The sequence below is a fragment of the Cydia strobilella genome, chromosome Z (genome assembly GCF_947568885.1).
Source record: "Cydia strobilella chromosome Z, ilCydStro3.1, whole genome shotgun sequence".
In the NCBI taxonomy this organism is placed as follows: domain Eukaryota; kingdom Metazoa; phylum Arthropoda; class Insecta; order Lepidoptera; family Tortricidae; genus Cydia; species Cydia strobilella.
The window spans coordinates 22271016-22290166 of NC_086068.1; the positions used below are offsets into that span (position 1 = coordinate 22271016).

The 19151-nt window shown below is 37.0% G+C and overlaps 2 protein-coding genes across 2 annotated transcripts in view; both read left to right on the forward strand.

The window, feature by feature from the left end:
- LOC134754305 (proton-coupled amino acid transporter-like protein CG1139) overlaps window positions 1-19151 on the forward strand; it is a 522474-nt gene that overhangs the window by 177864 nt on the left and 325459 nt on the right. The gene's annotated exons all lie outside the window — the stretch shown is intronic.
- Window positions 1-19151, forward strand: part of LOC134753708 (GRB10-interacting GYF protein 2-like) — a 145443-nt gene that overhangs the window by 76660 nt on the left and 49632 nt on the right. Inside the window, exons 17-18 of the mRNA XM_063689647.1 lie at window positions 8209-8442; window positions 13374-13454. Coding sequence (XP_063545717.1) covers window positions 8209-8442; window positions 13374-13454 — 315 coding nt within the window. The remainder of the gene's footprint in view (window positions 1-8208; window positions 8443-13373; window positions 13455-19151) is intronic.

Sequence of the window (19151 nt, forward strand, 5' to 3'; positions counted from 1 at the left end):
TCCCATGCGTAGGTAATCCATATAATATCGTACGCATCGTTATGACGGATTAAATTTTAGGCATATCTCAAACACTATGAAATGCAGGGCCTTATTAGCTATAAAGCTTTAATCATTGCTGACAGGTATTCCGAACAGGTTTTAAGACGATAGTGGACGACTGGGTAATAACGACGTATTGGGTTTAATAGAGCTATTAAGGCCGTTCCATCAGTTTGCCGCTGTCACTGTCACATTTCGCAAGAAAGAACGGGAAAGATCATACGCGCCAAGTGTCAATTTTGATCGAATTTTGTCGATTTTTATTTATTTTAATAACGTTAGATAGTTCATCATTGGCCACAGCATCTTTACAGATGATAGTCGCTGCAACTATCATCTGTAAAGATGCTGTGGCCAATGATGATGAATAACGTTACCTTACAATATCGAAATTCGAAAGCTATGAAATTACTATTTAAGTTAAGATTGTTTTTTCTTCTTTTTTTGTTTATAGTATCACATAATAAATAACCGAGTAAATTAAAAGTCCGAGTTAGAGGTTACTTTGGGAATTAATTATATCGAGCGAAGTGTCATAATCAGAGAGCGAAACTTTGGTGCCGATGACAGACGTATGACGTCAAGTCGCATATAGGATGTTTTTTAAAAACAACATTGTAACACCTCAATGATTCTTAATATTGATAATATATAAATTATTGTTTATTTATAAAAAAATATAAATTTTGCATATTTTCCGCTTATGCATTTTTCAAGAAAATTAGAAAAGTTTTTATTTTGTAATTGTTACCAAGGTATATTCGAAGCTATCATAAAATTTGTTAAATCCATGTTAAAATCTCGTTCTCGTTCTCTTTCAATATGCTTTGTTGTTTTCAAATGTTTCTCTATATTGCTTGTACATTTTTTACAATCAGAAAAGGAAATTTCTGCAAATACGGCTGCAAACCCCCCACTCCACGCGACTCCATAGCGACTTCAAACAATAATATTTCGGTTATATTTTATTAATAAAAAAATAAGTTAACAGAAATTGGTTGTCATATCCATTAATCTTGTTTTTAACATGACAAAGACAAATTATGTTTTTATACGTGGCCAGTACGTATAATAACTCTCAACTCAAGTTTCAATATCAGTATACTAAAGAGGCTAATAAATTGTTATTTGTTTAAGTATCTATAATCTAGATAACAACACTGTATTTAGCTTGACGTCATACGCCTGTCATCGGCACCAAAGTTTCGCTCTCTGGTCATAATTCGTGTATCGGAAGCTATGTTGTTAAAGATAATATAGTCAAGAACTACATATATTTTTTCCACGTCTACAAATATCAACGCCTCTTAGAAAAACATGATCATATAAGGAGATTTTTCGCCTTCTGGCTCAGGGAACCGCCTTAAGGTACAAAAAAATCTTCTAATCAAGCGATACCAATACAGTGAAAGCATTATTTTAGACACCTATGATTATGACTTCCCACTGCCGTTTACTCCTATAATCACTACACCTTATAAAACAAAGTCCCCCCGCGTCTGTCTGTTTGTGTGTATATACTTATGTTCGCGATAAACTCAAACACTTCCGAGTGATTCTTGAGGAAGGTTTAGGTTCATAATTTGTTAAGGTTTAGTGTAACCCGTGCAAAGCCGGGGCGGGTCGCTATAGTCCCTTAGTTACCTTGGATTGTTTTCCAGTGTTGCTTTGCTAATGGGCTTTGTAGACTGGTTGCCGCTTGCCTGTGATTCTTAACTCTCATTCACACCACCAACTCACATTGATAAAAATCTTGTTATTAACGGTCCATTTGGTTTATGTAAGCAAAAAGATAATATATTTACGAAACTCTCTCTTTACATCTTTATTTACCAAACACCAAAATGACGATCAATGTAAACGTCAAAGTCGACAATAAACATGTCATAATATTGTCTTTGGTTACCGCGATAGTTACTCATGAAATAAAACTATGAAAACGGATTATATCGCGTATATTGAATTTATAATACATCCCGACGTTTCAAACCCTTTACAGCGTTCGTGGTCAACGGGTGACTGAGGAAAAATTACAAAGTGCAAAAATACCCACATAATAAAAATAATGAACAATCATACACTATAAACTTTAAGGCTGGTTGTACATGCAAAATCGGTTCATAAGGCTAGTTATACACTACAATTAATTTCAAGTAAAGATATATATATATATACGCGATAAAAACTACGCCGGCTCCAACCCTACACCACGGACCCGAGAAGATTTAATTCCCTCCTAAATTGTAGGAGGGTATCCCAATATGGGACCGGCAACAAACTCGGCTCTTTTCAAAACATATTATACTCAGAATGTCCAACATCATCCAACACTAAGGTCTCACAGTCTGTCTCGCTTGCTCCTTTATCAAATGGACTATAGGATCCCAAGCTGGTGGTAGAGAAAAGCCATCTTCCCTATTAAAGTTTGGATATTTCTTAATCTCAATGGCCTCGCGCAGCATTCTGGGTATGTAACGCTTCTCCTTGGCAAGAACCAGAGGCTTATCAAACTTGATTGAGTGATTGGCTTTATCCATGACATGCTCACAGACTGCAGACCTAGGTCGACGGTGCTTAACATCAGCTATGTGTTCCTCCACCCGAGTGGAAATGCTCCGTTTCGTCTGCCCGACATATGATAGGCCACACTCACAGTCCAGCCTGTACACTCCTGCAATCTGTAGAGGGGTATTGCATTTTACAGGCCTCAGGAATTGTGTCATCTATAGGTCATAGGTATTGTGGTATCTGTAGGTGTTGTGATTGTGAATATACGCGATATAATCCGTTTTCATAGTTTTATTTCATGAATAAACATGACAAATAACAACTTCGTACGTGAATAACTAAATACGTCAAAAACAGTAAGTAGGTATACAACCTCATGTTATGATAACAGCCTATGACAATTATTAACATAGTATTTGAAACTTGTAGACTGGACGCGGCTCAAAATGGAAAGTCAGTTTTCGTCACTTAGGTTCGTTTCTTACAAATACCCCTTTACCGAAATTTTTAATAAGAGGTATATACGAAGAAGACTTGAGACATTTAGGTGCGTATATGATTTGAGTTTGCCTGTAGCCGCGAACGTAATGTGACGCTCAGATCTCTGGCAGAATACCTACCGTGAAAACTAGTTTCACCTAGTGAAAATGCGTATTCCCGAAAAGTCAAAACTAGGTTTCACCATGTACTTTTGCGACAAATAGTTTTGAAAAATTCGAGTTACAACTAGTGAAAATGCGGTTTGGAAAACTAGTTTTACTCGTGAAAATGGGTTTTCACTGGGGTGTTACATAAAATTCGTTTGAACTAGGTAAAACGCCTTTTATAGTTTATTGCCATGAAACTGTGTTGTATCATATTGTACCTATAAATGACCATTCATTTGTAATATGTATAAGGTTCCTATCTGCCCATCACATAACCTTTATCCAGGTTTACTTGACAGTAATTTGACTAATCAGATAGTGAACTGTCATCGTACTTAATGCAAAGGGATATTGTGTATATTGTTTCAACGAATTAGACACTATCTAATAAATATTAAATGACATTGTTATCTCTATACGTCTTACTAACTCTATGTGCTTTATTGTGTAAAAAAACAAAACGACAGTGAAGAACGGAATTCGTAATTTAAAAATTGGTTGGAAAGCCCGTTCGAAATTAAAGCTTATTTGCATTATAACAAGGTTGTATTTTTTAGATCTTTTTTTCTCTCATGCGTTTAGTAGACTATTACAAAGAAATGAAATAACCCACAAAAATAAGCAAGTTGAATTAAACTTTGTGTCACACACATAAGTCATTAATTTCAATGCCAAAGTTTTAAGATCTTTCTCGCTAAAACGACTTTCTAATATGAAATTACCAGTCTGAGAAGCTTATCCAAGCTAGTAACTTAACCTAAGTAACCAAAGACCAGGCTGCAGTTAACAAACTAATAAAGATAAGGTTAACCTGATAATTTTCCCGCCGTCTCCATACTCGATTTAATTGGTTACTGGCTGGTTAGCTGCCTGTTACCTATAGTTTTTGCGTAAATCCCCAGGACAGAGGAGAATCTTTTTGTATGAAAACTTGCAACTTTAAATGCATTTTTTATCGAAACTACTGCAGTCTAAAATGAAGTCAAAATCAGTCCATCGAATCAATTTTTTGCAAGCTTTCTAATGGTAACCCACTCGATTCTTACAAAAAAAAAAAACAGGTTACCCCTCTCAACCTCCTAAATTACACCCTAAAATAAGAAATAAGCGGTTTTGACTTATTTACAATATTAGTGGTGGTACTTGCTATAACTGTTTCAAATTTTAGGTATCTATGTCAAACGGTCTCTGAGAAAAACGCATTTAACTGATTTGCAAGTAATCCGTAATCAAGTAATAAGTGTTCCGTTTGTCAAAACAAAGTTTTGCACGGAACACTAACTAGCAATCACATTAGGTCTTTTTAACCGACTTCAATTTCATAGAAGGGAGGAGGTTCTGTATTCGGTTGTGGCTATTCTTTTAAAATGTATGTTCACCGATTACTCCGAGACCCGTGTTCCGATTTCAGTAATTCCTCTTCTGTTTGAAAGAAGTTACCTCTAATAGACCGCGGGCCAGGAACATATTTCCATGACCAATCGCCTCCCGGGCGAAAACTCGTACAGTGGTTAACGGCTATGTATGATGAACCCTCGTGAACGTCAGCTGGCGCTCCGTTGGTGGGTTGAGGAATGGCAGCAAATAGTCTATAAAAAAATTTAGTCATAGCCTCCCGCTTGATACTTTGTCAGATGATAGTTTAGATGCAATTGTAAGTAAACAAAATCGTCAGCCGATTGTATCGCTGTGTAAAGACCGTCAGCTGGTCACATGAACATGTAAAAAAGAAAATTCTTTTCAGTCATCGGCGTCATCGCCTCCCGTTTGATACTTTGTCAGATGATAGTTTAGATGGTATTGTTAATAAAACAAATCGTCAGCCGGTCGTATCGCGGTGGAACGACCGTGTTACGCGTTTCGGTAGCTTCCATTCCTCAACCCACCAACGGAGCAGCAGCTGAAGTTCACGAGGGTTCATCATACATAGCCGTTAACCGCTATACGAGTTTTCGCCCGGGAGGCGATGACTGACGTAATTTGCGCCTGGCTCGCGTCGCGGTCCAGAAGGTGTTTTCGTAATATTTTTGGTTTTGATCTGACGATGTAATCCATGAGGAATTGAGGGAACTCTCCAATTTTTAAAGGCACGTGTAAGGTGATTTCGGTGTTTTCTAAAGTAACTCAAGCATTTCCTCCAAAAAACCACCAATTTAATGTAGTGCAACTGTAGCCTAACCACGAGTTTGACACTACATATTCGCCAACGTCTTCGTAACTTACTTTTTATTCATCTCGCTCGCACTAATATGACAGTAAGTTACGCACACGATAGCGAATATATCAATGTCAAACTTGTGGTAAGACCAAGGACGAAATGTGGAACTTCCTCGTATAATTGGGTGTATTATGATTTTTGATGTAGATAGTGTTGGAAGCAACCAAGACTGAGAGGTGAAGGTAGAGGGGGTGTTTGGGGGGTCTGAGATTGGGGGTTGAGGGGGCGGTGAGCAGAGATGTACAAGATACCCTATAAAAAGTATCTAAAATACAAAATACTAGGAAGTCAAGTATCTAAGATATCAGATACAAGATACTTCTGGAAATTGTATTTGAAATACAAGATACGTATTTTCAAGATACTTTTTTAAAGATAATATACTTTTTGAAATAAAACACATTTTTTTAGAGTTCCGTACCCAAAGGGTAAAAAGAAAACCGGGACCCTATTACTAAGACTCCTCTGTCCGTCTGTCTCTCTGTTCGTCTGTCACCAGGCTATATCTCATCAACCGTGATAGCTAGACAGTTGAAATTTTCACAGATGATGTATTTCTGTTGCCGCTATAACAACAAATACTAAAAAGTACGGAGTTGGCGTTGGACTCGTTGGGCGAGTCCGACTCGCACTTGTCCGGTTTTTTTTTGTTTTAAGGTTTATTTAATTTACGTTAATAAATTGTGTTACATAAAATGTAGTGTATTGTATTATTAATTGCAAAACATTCTGATTTTGGCTTAGTTTAGTAGTAACTAAACTATATTACTATCTAACTATCAAATTTCCCAAATTGGGACTAAGTAACACCAAATATATAATTGAATCGAAGCATAGATTTCTTACGCCAACAGCAAAGTGAAAACCGGCTAAGTGCGAGTCGGATTTGCGCACGAAGGGTTCCGTACCAAAAAAGTCACGTTTGTTGTATGGGAGCCCCACTTAAATACTCATTTTATTCTGTTTTTATGACACATCATCTGTGAAAATTTCAACTTTCTAGCTATCACGGTTCATAAGATACAGCCTGATGACAGACAGACGGACAGAAGTCTTAGTAATAGGGTCCCGTTTTTACCCTTTGGGTACGGAACCCTAATAAAAACAAACTCGTTTAGTTAATAAATTATAAATTTGATTTTTGTTAAATTAAGTAGGTATTTTAGGCATTTAGACTTCGACTTTTTTAATAGGTAGATCGTTTAAATCATACGAATTCCGAATCGATTTTTAAAAAACCGATACTCTGGCAAATACTAAATCTCTCCCTAGTCCTAGTCATATCACTGTGACGTGCGGTCTCTTTCGTTCTACGGTTAAATGACATTTAGGTGAGCGAGTCGGGCACATACGAACTTGAGACTTTTTTCGCGATGAACCGCGAAAATTTTAACCGCCTTAAAAGACGGTTACAATATTCAAAGTTGATAAGAAGAAAAGTAAAGCTGCGTTTAGTTACAACACGCTGCGTGCGTTTTGAAAATAAAACTGCGAACTTAATTATAAAAGTATCTTGGTAAAAAAAGTATTTACAAAATACTAAGATACCAACGGAAAGTATCTAAATACAAGATACAAGATAAATTTCTTAAAAGTATCTAAGATACAGATACAAGATACGTATTTTGTATCTTGTATCTGTATCTTAGATAAGTCACATCTCTGGCGGTGAGTTGATGGATCGGGGACTGAGGGGTTGGGCATTGAGGGATCGGGGGTTAGGTTAGGTTAAAACAAAATGAAAAATTTACATAAAAAAGAAAACCGACTTCAAAAAGGATAAAATAAAATATTGTCCTTTATTAAGTATATGCGGTTCCAACTGAAGTTTGAAGTCGGTGCCAAGCCAAATATTAACAATACCGGTCAAAAATAATCAGCTTTATGTCTATAAATTACATTACAACTATACTAATATAAAAAAGTAAGTAATTCTGTCTGTCTCTTTGTCACCTTTTCACGGCTTTGTCAGTTGTTTACAACTGAACCGATTTAGGTGAAATTTGGCATGAAGGTAAAAAGTTTAACCCCGTAGATGGTCCATGAATTGTTTTATATTTGGAAATGAAGTTCTATGGATAAGGTAGTACCTACTGGAAATAACTCTGTCCACCCAATTCCACACTTGCGTTAATGGACAGTTCGAAAATTAGTAAAAATAGCTCTTTAAAAAATACGACGGCACATAGATGCATTGGATTTATAATAATGTACCGACAAACATGGTACGGACTGTGCTAAGAAGGTTCGACCGTGTGTTTTAGGTACCTACAGAAAGTATTGCCGCCGTGTAAGGCAATCCAACGTACATTACATACTTATACAGGGTGGCTAAAAAATAAGTGCATTCCCGTTGCCAGGGAGGTTTTGGGATTATACTAAGCAACTTTTACTATCGGACCAACCACGAAATCGCGAAATAAAAATTGACCTTCCCATAGAAAATGGACCGATCAAAATGTATGAAACTGCCAAATTCTTTTTCGCGATTTCGGGGTTGGTTCTATAGTAAAAGTTGCTCAGTATAATCCCGAAACCTCTCTGGCAACGGGAATGCACTTATTTTTTATCCAGTCCACTCCAGGGAGTGACGAAAGTAGGCTTGTTCAAGCTGCTGAGGTGCAAATACTATAGGTTTGCATCACTGTCAAACGGACTAATACTTGTTATCATAAAAAAAAGGTTTTTTTCATGTGGCTGTGAAAGAGTAACTATCATCAGATTTTTCTGAGAATTTTCCAGGCGGTATTTTCTTTTGTTGACACAATATTTGTAATAATCGTATTTTTGTAGAATAAATCCGACAAAGCAAATAAATTGGAGCACTCACTGGAATCTGTAAAATGTAACGAAAGTATGCAGATAAAACAACAGGAGTCGAAGCAGACGAAGCCAAACAAAGCTGACATTGAAAAAGCTACCAAGAACAAAGAGAACAAAACAAAAGCCAAGAAATGTAGGGAAGAAAAGAACGGACGGGAGGAAGGAGCTGAAACCGCTAAAGAAGAAGATTTAAATAAAGTAGAGGTAAGATAACAGGCACCCGTTGAGCAGGCAGTCCTTTTAATAGGGCGGGTGGCACCCAAGCATCTGTCACCGTTAATGTAGGGAAGAAAAGAAGGAGGAAGGAGCCGAAACCGCTAAAGAAGAAGATTTAAATAAAGTAGAGGTAAGATAACAGGCACCCGTCGAGCAGGCACTACTTATAATTAGTACTATGCCTTATGGGAAACTGTCGAAGAGATAGTTCAGATCCGGAAACCGCTACCAAATTTTAGTATGTTGTTGGGCATGGTATTGGGTCTCCAAAACTGCCGGGAGACAGCGGCGCCGACCATCTACTTCAGCGGAATGACGTCATCAAAATGGCTCCCGCCTTGTTGCGAATATTGCATATTGCACCCCAACTATGCAATGCACATACACGTGTGGGGTATTAAATGAAAGCCAATTAAATGTTCCATATTTCACTAATACACTATGTACCAAAATATACAATAGTTTAAGAGAAATTTAAAAATTTTCGATTATTGGGGTTTTTCAACCAAACCAAAAGTCGGACGTTAAAGCAATGTACTACAAAATTAAAGCTGATATCTCAAGCCATACAATGATATCAAAATAATCAAAATCAGACCAACAATGTGAAAATTATGCATCAAAATGTAGGTATTTGCTAGAACAAATGCATTACAGTTAAAAATATCTAAATTGGTCATTTTCAGGATAATTCGCATAAGCTTCTAGTATGTTATTAGCAATATAAAAAGGATCATAAAACTGCTGGGAGACAATCTCTATAGTGCCTGAGTAACAAACAATGGCGTCATACATGTGACCGCTGCCGAAATTTGCAAAATCTAAATTATAACTATACCATGAGTCATACATACACGTGTGCTATATCAAACGAAAGGTTATTAAATATATTATGATTCGTTAATACATTATTTATAAAAGCAATGTATATTTTAGGAGCTACAAACAAAGAAAAACCACTTTTTTGAGAAAATTTCGTGCATATATATTTTATAGCTCAACTAAAAACGTTATAACAATGTTGCGTCTAATATAAAAGAAACCAGTTATTCAACTATACGTCACAGGTAAAATTTTTAATTTCTGATAAAAACGGTGGAAGTTGTACCAAAAAAACTAAAGCGCGCCTATAATTCTACCTTAATGCGCTCATATTATGCAAAGAATAGTTCTAATTATGGGGTATTAAATGAAAGAACATTACATAAAATACATGAAAACGACATTTTGGAGTGGAATCATAATTTATAAAATGAATTTGAAAAAAAATACTGACAGAAGCAAGTACAAAATAGGTGTTGAAGTCCGTGACTTCTGAGCTAGGTAAAAATAGTTATTTGTTATACAAGGGTGCAAAGTTGTATTTTACCCGCGAGTGTTTCAACACACGAGAAATAAAATACATTTGCACCCGTGTGTAACACAAAACTTTTCCCCTCACTATAGCGAGGAAAGTGCAACATCCACAGACGTTAGATCATCTTCATCACTGGAATCACTTATTTTTTTACGATATTATAACAGAAAACACTGGAAATTCTGATTTTTACGTGAGTCGGTGAGAAGTGTTTTTAAGTAAAAATTTTGTTGACAATGTTGACATTTCTGTTCTGACGTATGAAATGTCAAGGATGCGTTTTGAAATGAGGGCTATCGTTTTTTTGCCCACCAGTTGGCGCCTCTGTTGATGGTGGTCCAAAAGACTATAGAACAGCTGTCAGTCATTGAAGTGACAAATGACATTTGACATTTCGAACTATGGAAAAGACCTCCATCTACACTAGCGCCCCTAGCGGCGAATTCATACGCGATAGCCCTCATTGCATCGACTCAACTTGTGCGTTCAGAATTATATTTAATATCATTATAAAAAATCTAACGTTTCTTATGGAATTTGCAGGTTTATGACTTAAAATTATTAAATAAAGCTGAATTTGGTATTTTTTATTAGATTCTCAAACCATTTATTTAAAGATAATTAATATCGAACGAACTATTATTATGAGCGTTTTACGTTTTGTTATCTGTCAAGCTACTTAAACACGCTCCATCCAAGGTCAAATTACTTTCCCCACTAGTGGATAAAATGCGTTTTTCCCCGCTTGTTGTAAAGGATAAAAGACGGTTTTCCGAGCTAGTGAGGGGAAAAGTTTTGTGTTACACACGGGTGCAAATGTATTTTATTTCTCGTGTGTTGAAACACTCGCGGGTAAAATACAACTTTGCACCCTTGTATAACAAATAACTATTTTTACCTAGCTCAGAAGTCACGGACTTCAACACCTATTTTGTACTTGCTTCTGTCAGTATTTTTTTTAAATATTTTTTTTCAAATTCATTTTATAAATTATGATTCCACTCCAAAATGTCGTTTTCATGTATTTTATGTAATGTTCTTTCATTTAATACCCCATAATTAGAACTATTCTTTGCATAATATGAGCGCATTAAGGTAGAATTATAGGCGCGCTTTAGTTTTTTTGGTACAACTTCCACCGTTTTTATCAGAAAGTAAAAATTTTACCTGTGACGTATAGTTGAATAACTGGTTTCTTTTATATTAGACGCAACATTGTTATAACGTTTTTAGTTGAGCTATAAAATATATATGCACGAAATTTTCTCAAAAAAGTGGTTTTTCTTTGTTTGTAGCTCCTAAAATATACATTGCTTTTATAAATAATGTATTAACGAATCATAATATATTTAATAACCTTTCGTTTGATATAGCACACGTGTATGTATGACTCATGGTATAGTTATAATTTAGATTTTGCAAATTTCGGCAGCGGTCACATGTATGACGCCATTGTTTGTTACTCAGGCACTATAGAGATTGTCTCCCAGCAGTTTTATGATCCTTTTTATATTGCTAATAACATACTAGAAGCTTATGCGAATTATCCTGAAAATGACCAATTTAGATATTTTTAACTGTAATGCATTTGTTCTAGCAAATACCTACATTTTGATGCATAAGTGAGGGGAAAAACCTGTTACAGAAGTCAGAGTCCTCTCCCAGACAATATAAATAGGCAAAATTTGCTGTCTACGTTTAATGTATTGTTTACATGGAACTACTGAACTGATTTTGATAAATGAGGCGTCAATTAATTCGCCTTTGTAGGCCAGGTGCACAAAATTAAACTTAAATTTTAACCGACTTTCAAAGGAGGAGATTGGGTACTAAACGAAACCGTTGTTTTGCTTATTTATCAAATAAATTCAATTTATAAATTATAATTCCAGTGCAAAATATCGTTTTCATGTGTTTTATGTAATGTTCTTTCATTTAATACCCGATAATTAGGACTATTCTTTGCATAATATGAGCGCATTAAGGTAGAATTGTTGGCGCGCTTTAGTTTTTTTTTGTACAATTTCCACAGTTTTTATCAGAAATTAAAAATTTAAGCTGTGACGTATAGAATAACTGGTTTCTTTTATATTAGACGCAATATTGTTATAACGTTTTTAGTTGAGCTATAAAATATATATACACGAACTTTTCTCAAAAAAAGTGGCTGGCAGCTTTTCTCCTAAAATATACATTGTTTTTATAAATAATGTATTAACGAATCATAATATATTTAATAATCTTTCGTTTGGTATAGCACACGTGTATGTATGACTCATATAGTTATAATTTAGATTTTGCAAATTTCGGCAGCGGTCACATGTACGACGCCATTATTTGTTACTCAGGCACTATAGAGATTGTCTCCCAGCAGTTTTATGATCCTTTTTATATTGCTAATAACATACTAGAAGCTTATGCGATATATCCTGAAAATGACCAATTTCGATTTTTTTAACTTTAATGCATTTGTTCTGGCAAATACCTACATTTTGATGCATAATTTTCACATTTTTGGTCTGATTTTGATTATTTTGATATCAGTGTATGGCTTGAGACATCAGCTTTAATTTTGTAGTACATTGCTTTAACGTCCGACTTTTGGTTTGGTTGAAAAACCCAAATAATCGAAAAAAAATTCCATCTTTTTTATTTATTTTTAAATTTCTCTTAAACTATTGTATATTTTGGTACATAGTGTATTAGTGAAATATATAATATTTTATTGGCTTTCGTTTAATACTCCACACGTGTATGTGCAATGTATAGTTTGGGTGCAAAATGCAATATTCGCAACGAAGCGGGAGTCATTTTGATGACGTCATTCCGCTGAAGTAGATGGCCGGCGCCGCTGTCTCCCGGCAGTTTTGGAGACCCAGTACCATGCCCAATAACATACTAAAATTTGGTAGCGGTTTCCGGATCTGAACTATATTCCCATAAGGCAGTGCACTAAATAGGGCCGGTTGCACCTAACCATCTGTCACCATTAATGTAGGGAAGAAAAGAAGGAGGAAGGAGCTGAAACCGCTAAAGAAGAAGATTTAAATAAAGTAGAGGTAAGATAACATCCGTGGAGCAGGCACTACTTATTAGGGCCGGTTGCACCTAACCATCTGTCACAATTAAAGTGGTCGCTAAATTTTATTGTATGGGAATTTTCAAAGTTCTTTGCTCAGTGGTGTTGATCAGTCTATTAAGTGTGGTTGGTGCAACTGGCCAAGTCAATCGTTGCATCACAGATATTCCTGTCTATGTTTGTATTGTGGGTCACATAGGATTAGGATAGGATTTTTTAGCTGTGGTATAAATAAGTACTAGTCATCTAATAAAGTGGTCCGTTTTAAGTTCTTTTTTTATTTATTTCGAAAGTACCTATGCTACAATAATTTCTGCCATGTATTTTTATAATACCGTTTTTACTTCTTTAACTCTTTTAATTAGGATTTTTTAATACGATCAAACAATAAAAAATAGTGTGGGATATATTTCCTTCACATACATTCCCATCGTGTTTCCGCCTTGGAATTTACATATTTTTACATTACTTCAACTATTACAGAGAACGTCTGAAGACTCGTCACCTTCAAAGAGCAAAAAAGAAGACAAAGTCAACAAAAAGGAGCTTGAAAAAGAGAAAAAGGTAAGTCCTAGAACTAACACACAAACGAAAACTGGGTTCATACGAAATGCCAAAACTTTTTGGCACAAAACTGACACTTTCAAAGGATGTAAAGTATATAGGCATAATCCTGGACGATAAACTGAACTGGAACAAACACGTGGACAATAAACTGAACAAAGCAACAGTAGCCTTTTGGCAATTGCCCGGATGGTGGGCAAAAGATGGGGACTTGCCCCTCACATTATACTGTGGCTGTACAAAATGGTAATAATGCCAATGATCAGCTACGGCGCGGTGGTGTGGTGGCCCCGCACCCAGCTAACCACAGTAATAGACAAACTAAATAAAACACATAGACTAGCATGTGTGGCTGCAACGGGCTGCATGAGAACTACTCCGACTGCGGCTCAATAATGCTAGAACTCCTGTCACTACACATATACATACAGAGAGAAGCGGCTGCCACAGCTCTTCGTTTGAAAAATCTAAACCTATGGACATCTTTCAGCTCATCGCACAAGAAGATCTATGGAAATACGATCTCAAAACTGCTTATGCTGGAAGCGCCTATCGACAAAATACCAAAAACTATGATCTTCTGGAGAGATTACGCCATATCGTTACCAGAAGATCCGAAAGAAGGATTAAACCAAATAAACCTAAGAATATTCACAGATGGCTCAAAAACAAACGAAGGGACAGGATGTGGTGTCTTCTCAGAGGACCTGAACATACACATCACTAAATCCCTTGGTGAACACAATACGGTATTCCAAGCTGAATGTGTAGGAATAATAGAAGCTTGCAATGCTATTACAAGACGACAAGTGAAACACGAAACCATACTAATACTGTCAGACAGTAAATCGGTACTACAAGCGCTATGCAGTGACAAACTTACTTCAGAGCTTATACTTGAATGTCATCGGAGCCACACTGAAGTGAGCAAAGAAGGCAACAAAGTAACAGTACAATGAATAAAGGGGCATAGTGGATCAAGAGGAAACGATGCAGCGGATGAACTGGCCAGGAAAGGTTCAGAAACACCGGCATATGAACCCGAGCCAATCATGCCCCTACCAATATCGTACAAACACAACCAGCTAGAACAACATCACAGACAACTGCACAACAAGTACTGGAATGAAATGAAGACATGCAGGCAAACCAAAGAAATTCTACCGGAACTTAACCACAAGCTTACCAAAATATTACTGAAAACACCAAGAAGCCAACTACGTAAAATAGTAGGATTAATAACAGGACATAACACACTAAACAAACACCTACATAATATGAGTAAAACGGACAGCCCCATGTGTAGAGCGTGCATGGCAGAAGAAGAAACAACAAAACATTCTCCTAGACTGTAAACAGGTAGAAGTATATAGGAGCAAATACCTAGGGAATCCATGCACACTAAAGGAGGCAACTAGCAACCTGAAGACTTTGCTAGGCTTCGTGGAGGAGCTAGGGTGGTTAGAGTAGCGCTACCTCGTTTCACGCAAAATAGGCACATTGGATGTCGAGTTGCGGAAAATGCCCAGCAAAACTAAAGTCCTAGAACTACACAAAAGCGCGGTTTTGTTGCTAACAATAACCTCAATGTTAATTATTAAAATTAATCGATTTTAAAGTTAACTAACAAAATACGTCTTGTTGACTCGAGACTAAATGCATTTTTATGATGTCATTCCTGATTGAATACGATTAGAGTTAATATCGGGTGAACCATTTGGGTCAGACTAGCGGAGTGAAATAGATCAACTGATATGAAATGAGCTCAACTATAATTTATAATGTCATTCCTGATGGAACACGATTAGAGTTCATATCAGGTGAACAATTTGGGTCAGGCTAGCAGAGTGAAATAGATCAACTGATATGAAATGAGCTCAAATATAATTTATGATGTCATTCCTGATGGAATACGATTAGAGTTCATATCAGGTGAACCATTTGGGTCAGGCTTAGCGGAGTGAAATAGATCAACTGATATGAAATGAGCTCAACTATAATTTAAGGGTAGAAAACTTAGTTAAAGTTAATTTAGTATTTACTACAATGTTAATATGACGGAAGGTTTTCAAACTCATTATTTGACTTGGGACTTTTAGTATATCTAGAATCCAAATAGTACATTTCGAAGCTAGTGCGGAAAGTATGTCATTACATCACGAGTACCGAGATATCTTTGCCACGAGCCGTAGGCGAGTGTCAAGACTCGGGACGAGTGAAGAATGACATTTGCGCACGTGTATCGAACGACGTTTTTTAATACAGTTGCGAAAAAATATGAAAAGCAACAAGTAAAGAATGGAATTCGAAACTTTTATATTATTAATTCTGTGACATCATTGACATTGACATTATGAAGAAGTGTTTTTCTAGCCTTTATTCGACTAGAATAGATTTAGTTTTTTTTTTTCAAATGCATGTTCTATAAGACAGAGACAATTGTAAATATTAAAACATTGTACTTTTATTACCTAAATATCGTTATTTATGATTATTTGTGTATCGTATATTTATAAAAACAATATCGAATGTTGCCTTTGGAAACTTAAAACATTCTTGCAGTAAGAAAATACGCCTCTTCTTTGACAGGCGTTCCGTTCCATTCAGACAACTTATTAAGAACGGTTTTTCAACATTAAAAAGTAAACGTGTTATAATACTTATAATGATGAAGAGGTAAGTAATAAAATATGAAATATGCATATTTTTCGTATTCTTACATTAACAGGATTTTATGTTGATTACGACGTTTAATGGAAACTAATATTAACACTCATCAATAAGTAGTCATGAATTGGAACAACTAAAAATTAAAAAAAAATTGGAAAAGTAAAAAGCACTAGTTCGCGAAAACCAACTTTCCGCACGCTAAACAGCCACGAAAAGTAGCACTTTTTGAGGAACTTTTACGCTGCACGCACGTTTTAAGTGGTCCGGATTTCGGAATTTTTGTAAAAATAGATGTAAAAAACGCTTTTAATTCGGTCGATCGCGGTGCATTGCTGGCAGCGGTAAAAAAAGAACTGCCAGACATCTACAAATACATTTGGCAATGTTACGGAGCACCGACAAAATTGTTATTTGGAGATAACATCATTTCATCGTGCATGGGCTGCCAACAAGGGGACCCGCTTGGGCCAGCCATCTTTAGTCTAGTCATCCACCCCATCATATCAAGGTTAAATTCAAAATTGAACATATGGTAACCAGACGACGGATCTCTTGGAGGAGACGCTGTAACGGTTTTAGAAGATTTATTATGTATTATAGAAAAGTTTACAGAAATCGGACTCTCACTAAATTATACCAAATGTGAAATATTTTTCCCTGAACATCTTCCTTCTGACAAGAAAGCTGACATTATGAAAAATTTTAACGAAGTTTTACCAAATATTTCAATTCAATCAAAATCAGATCTCACTCTTTTAGGCTCACCAATCTTTGCGCTAAATTTATTTCACAGTACATCAGAGTAACTTTTCAAAATAAACCCGCATATGGCTCTCTTCATCATCCGTTTCTGTCTATTTACCCCAAAATTCATGTATGTGCTACGTAGCTGCCCAGTTTGGAAATTTCCCTCAATTCTTTCATCCATTGACTCCTCTCTTCAGACAACGCTATCGAAAATTTTAAATATACATGAAATAAAACTATGAAAACGGATTATATCGCGTATATTGAATTTATAATACATCCCGACGTTTCGAACCCTTTACAGCGTTCGTGGTCAACGGGTGACTGAGGAAAAATTACAAAGTGCAAAAATACCCATATACTAAAATAATGAACAATCATAGACTACAAACTTTAAGGCTTGTTGTACATGCAAAATCGGTTCATAAGGCTAGTTATACACTACAATTATTTTCAAGTAAAGATATATATATACGCGATTAAAAAAAAAATATATATATATATATACAGTTTGATTCTAGATCATGGACCCAGGCGGTTCTCCCAATTAGGTTTGGGGGGCTCGGAGTTCGCACTTCGGCCAGCTCGGCCTTACCTGCTTTTCTGTCTTCCGTGTACGGCTCGCTGTCTCTCATCGGTGTCATTCTAAACCTTCCACAGATTCTCGATGATCAGGTAGCGAGCCTCAAGGAGGCCAGAGAAGCATGGTGCCAGTCATGCCCGAGTGCGGACATCCCAGACGCCAGGCACATTCAACGGGCATGGGACTCCCCTCGTCTAGAAGTAGTCCATGCCTCAGTTGTAGAAAATAGCCCAGACGACTTTGAACTCGCTCGCATTCTGGCGGTTTCGGCCCCCGAGTCGGGCACTGGTTACAGGCTCTCCCTTCCAAGGCAATAGGCACGGTTCTGGACCCAAGTAGCTTAAGGATAGCAATAGGCTTGAGGCTTGGGGCCAGAATTTGTGTTTCCCACACGTGTGCCTGCGGCAAAGGTACCAGCTGGGCCGTCATGGCCTCTCTTGCGCAAAAAGCGCCGGCCGCATGTATCGCCATGGCACTATCAACGATTTGGTCCGTCGCGCGCTTGCCACCGTCTCTGTGCCTGCAGTTTTAGAACCAGTGGGCATGGCTAGAGACGACGGCAAGCGTCCCGACGGAGCCACGTTGGTGCCGTGGAAATTAGGAAGAGCCCTGGTGTGGGACGCGACGTGCGTTGACACCCTTGCACAGTCCCACATCGGGGCGACCCGCATCCAGGCTGGCGCTGCGGCTGACCAGGCCCAGATTCTCAAGCGCCGCAAATACTCGACCTTAGTTAGCGACTATGAGTTTGCGGCGCTCGCAATAGAGACTCTGGGTCCTTGGTCATCCGACATGAAGACATTTATGAGAGCTTTGTCGGCACGGCTGGTCGATTCCACAGGGGACCGTAGGGCCGGTGCGTACCTCTCTCAGCGTATCGCCCTAGCGGTACAGAGAGGTAACGCCGCCGGCGTAATGGGGTCCTTGCCGCAGGCCGACCTGTTGGACGGGGCATTTTTTTTATGATTGGGTTTTATGTTTTAGGTTAGTTTAATTTTTATACTCTATGTTTAGGTAGTTATTTATTTAATTTTCAATTGTATTTCAATAATCAATAAGTTGTTATTTTTAAATTAATTTAAACAATTAAATTATTTTAACTAAATTGAATAATTATGTTATTTCGTATAGCATAAATGGAGCAGCCTGTATCGAGTATGCGCCGACCGGTTCTAGTTTTGCTCGGCCGGCCGCGGCCGGTGTGATAAGAGATGCGCTCACTTGTGATTCTTTGCAATTATTGTGTTGTTTACGAACTGGATGTGTACCTAAGTATTGTATTGTATATTTGATTATGTAAGTACTGCGGAATGGAGTATCGAGACAAACCATTCTGGTTTAACGATACTTTTTATCAATTACCATGTAAAATTTGTGATTTATCTCTAGTAAAAAAAAGTCAAAAAAAGTTTATTCGTTCTCTGAGATTTAAATTCAAAATTCCAAAACAAAGTTATAAACAGCATTGTGCAAAACTTCATCTGCTACCTCTCTACATCCGGCGTAATATATCCGACGTAATATATATTATGAAAATTGCTCAGAACCATGTAGACTGTCCTGATCTACTAGCCAACTTGAATTTCACAGTCCCCCCACGCATATCCTCTCGCACCAAAAAAACCTTCCATATTCCCTCCGTTCATACTAATTACAGGAAAAACTCCTTCCTTCTAAGAGCTGGTAAGTCTTTCAAT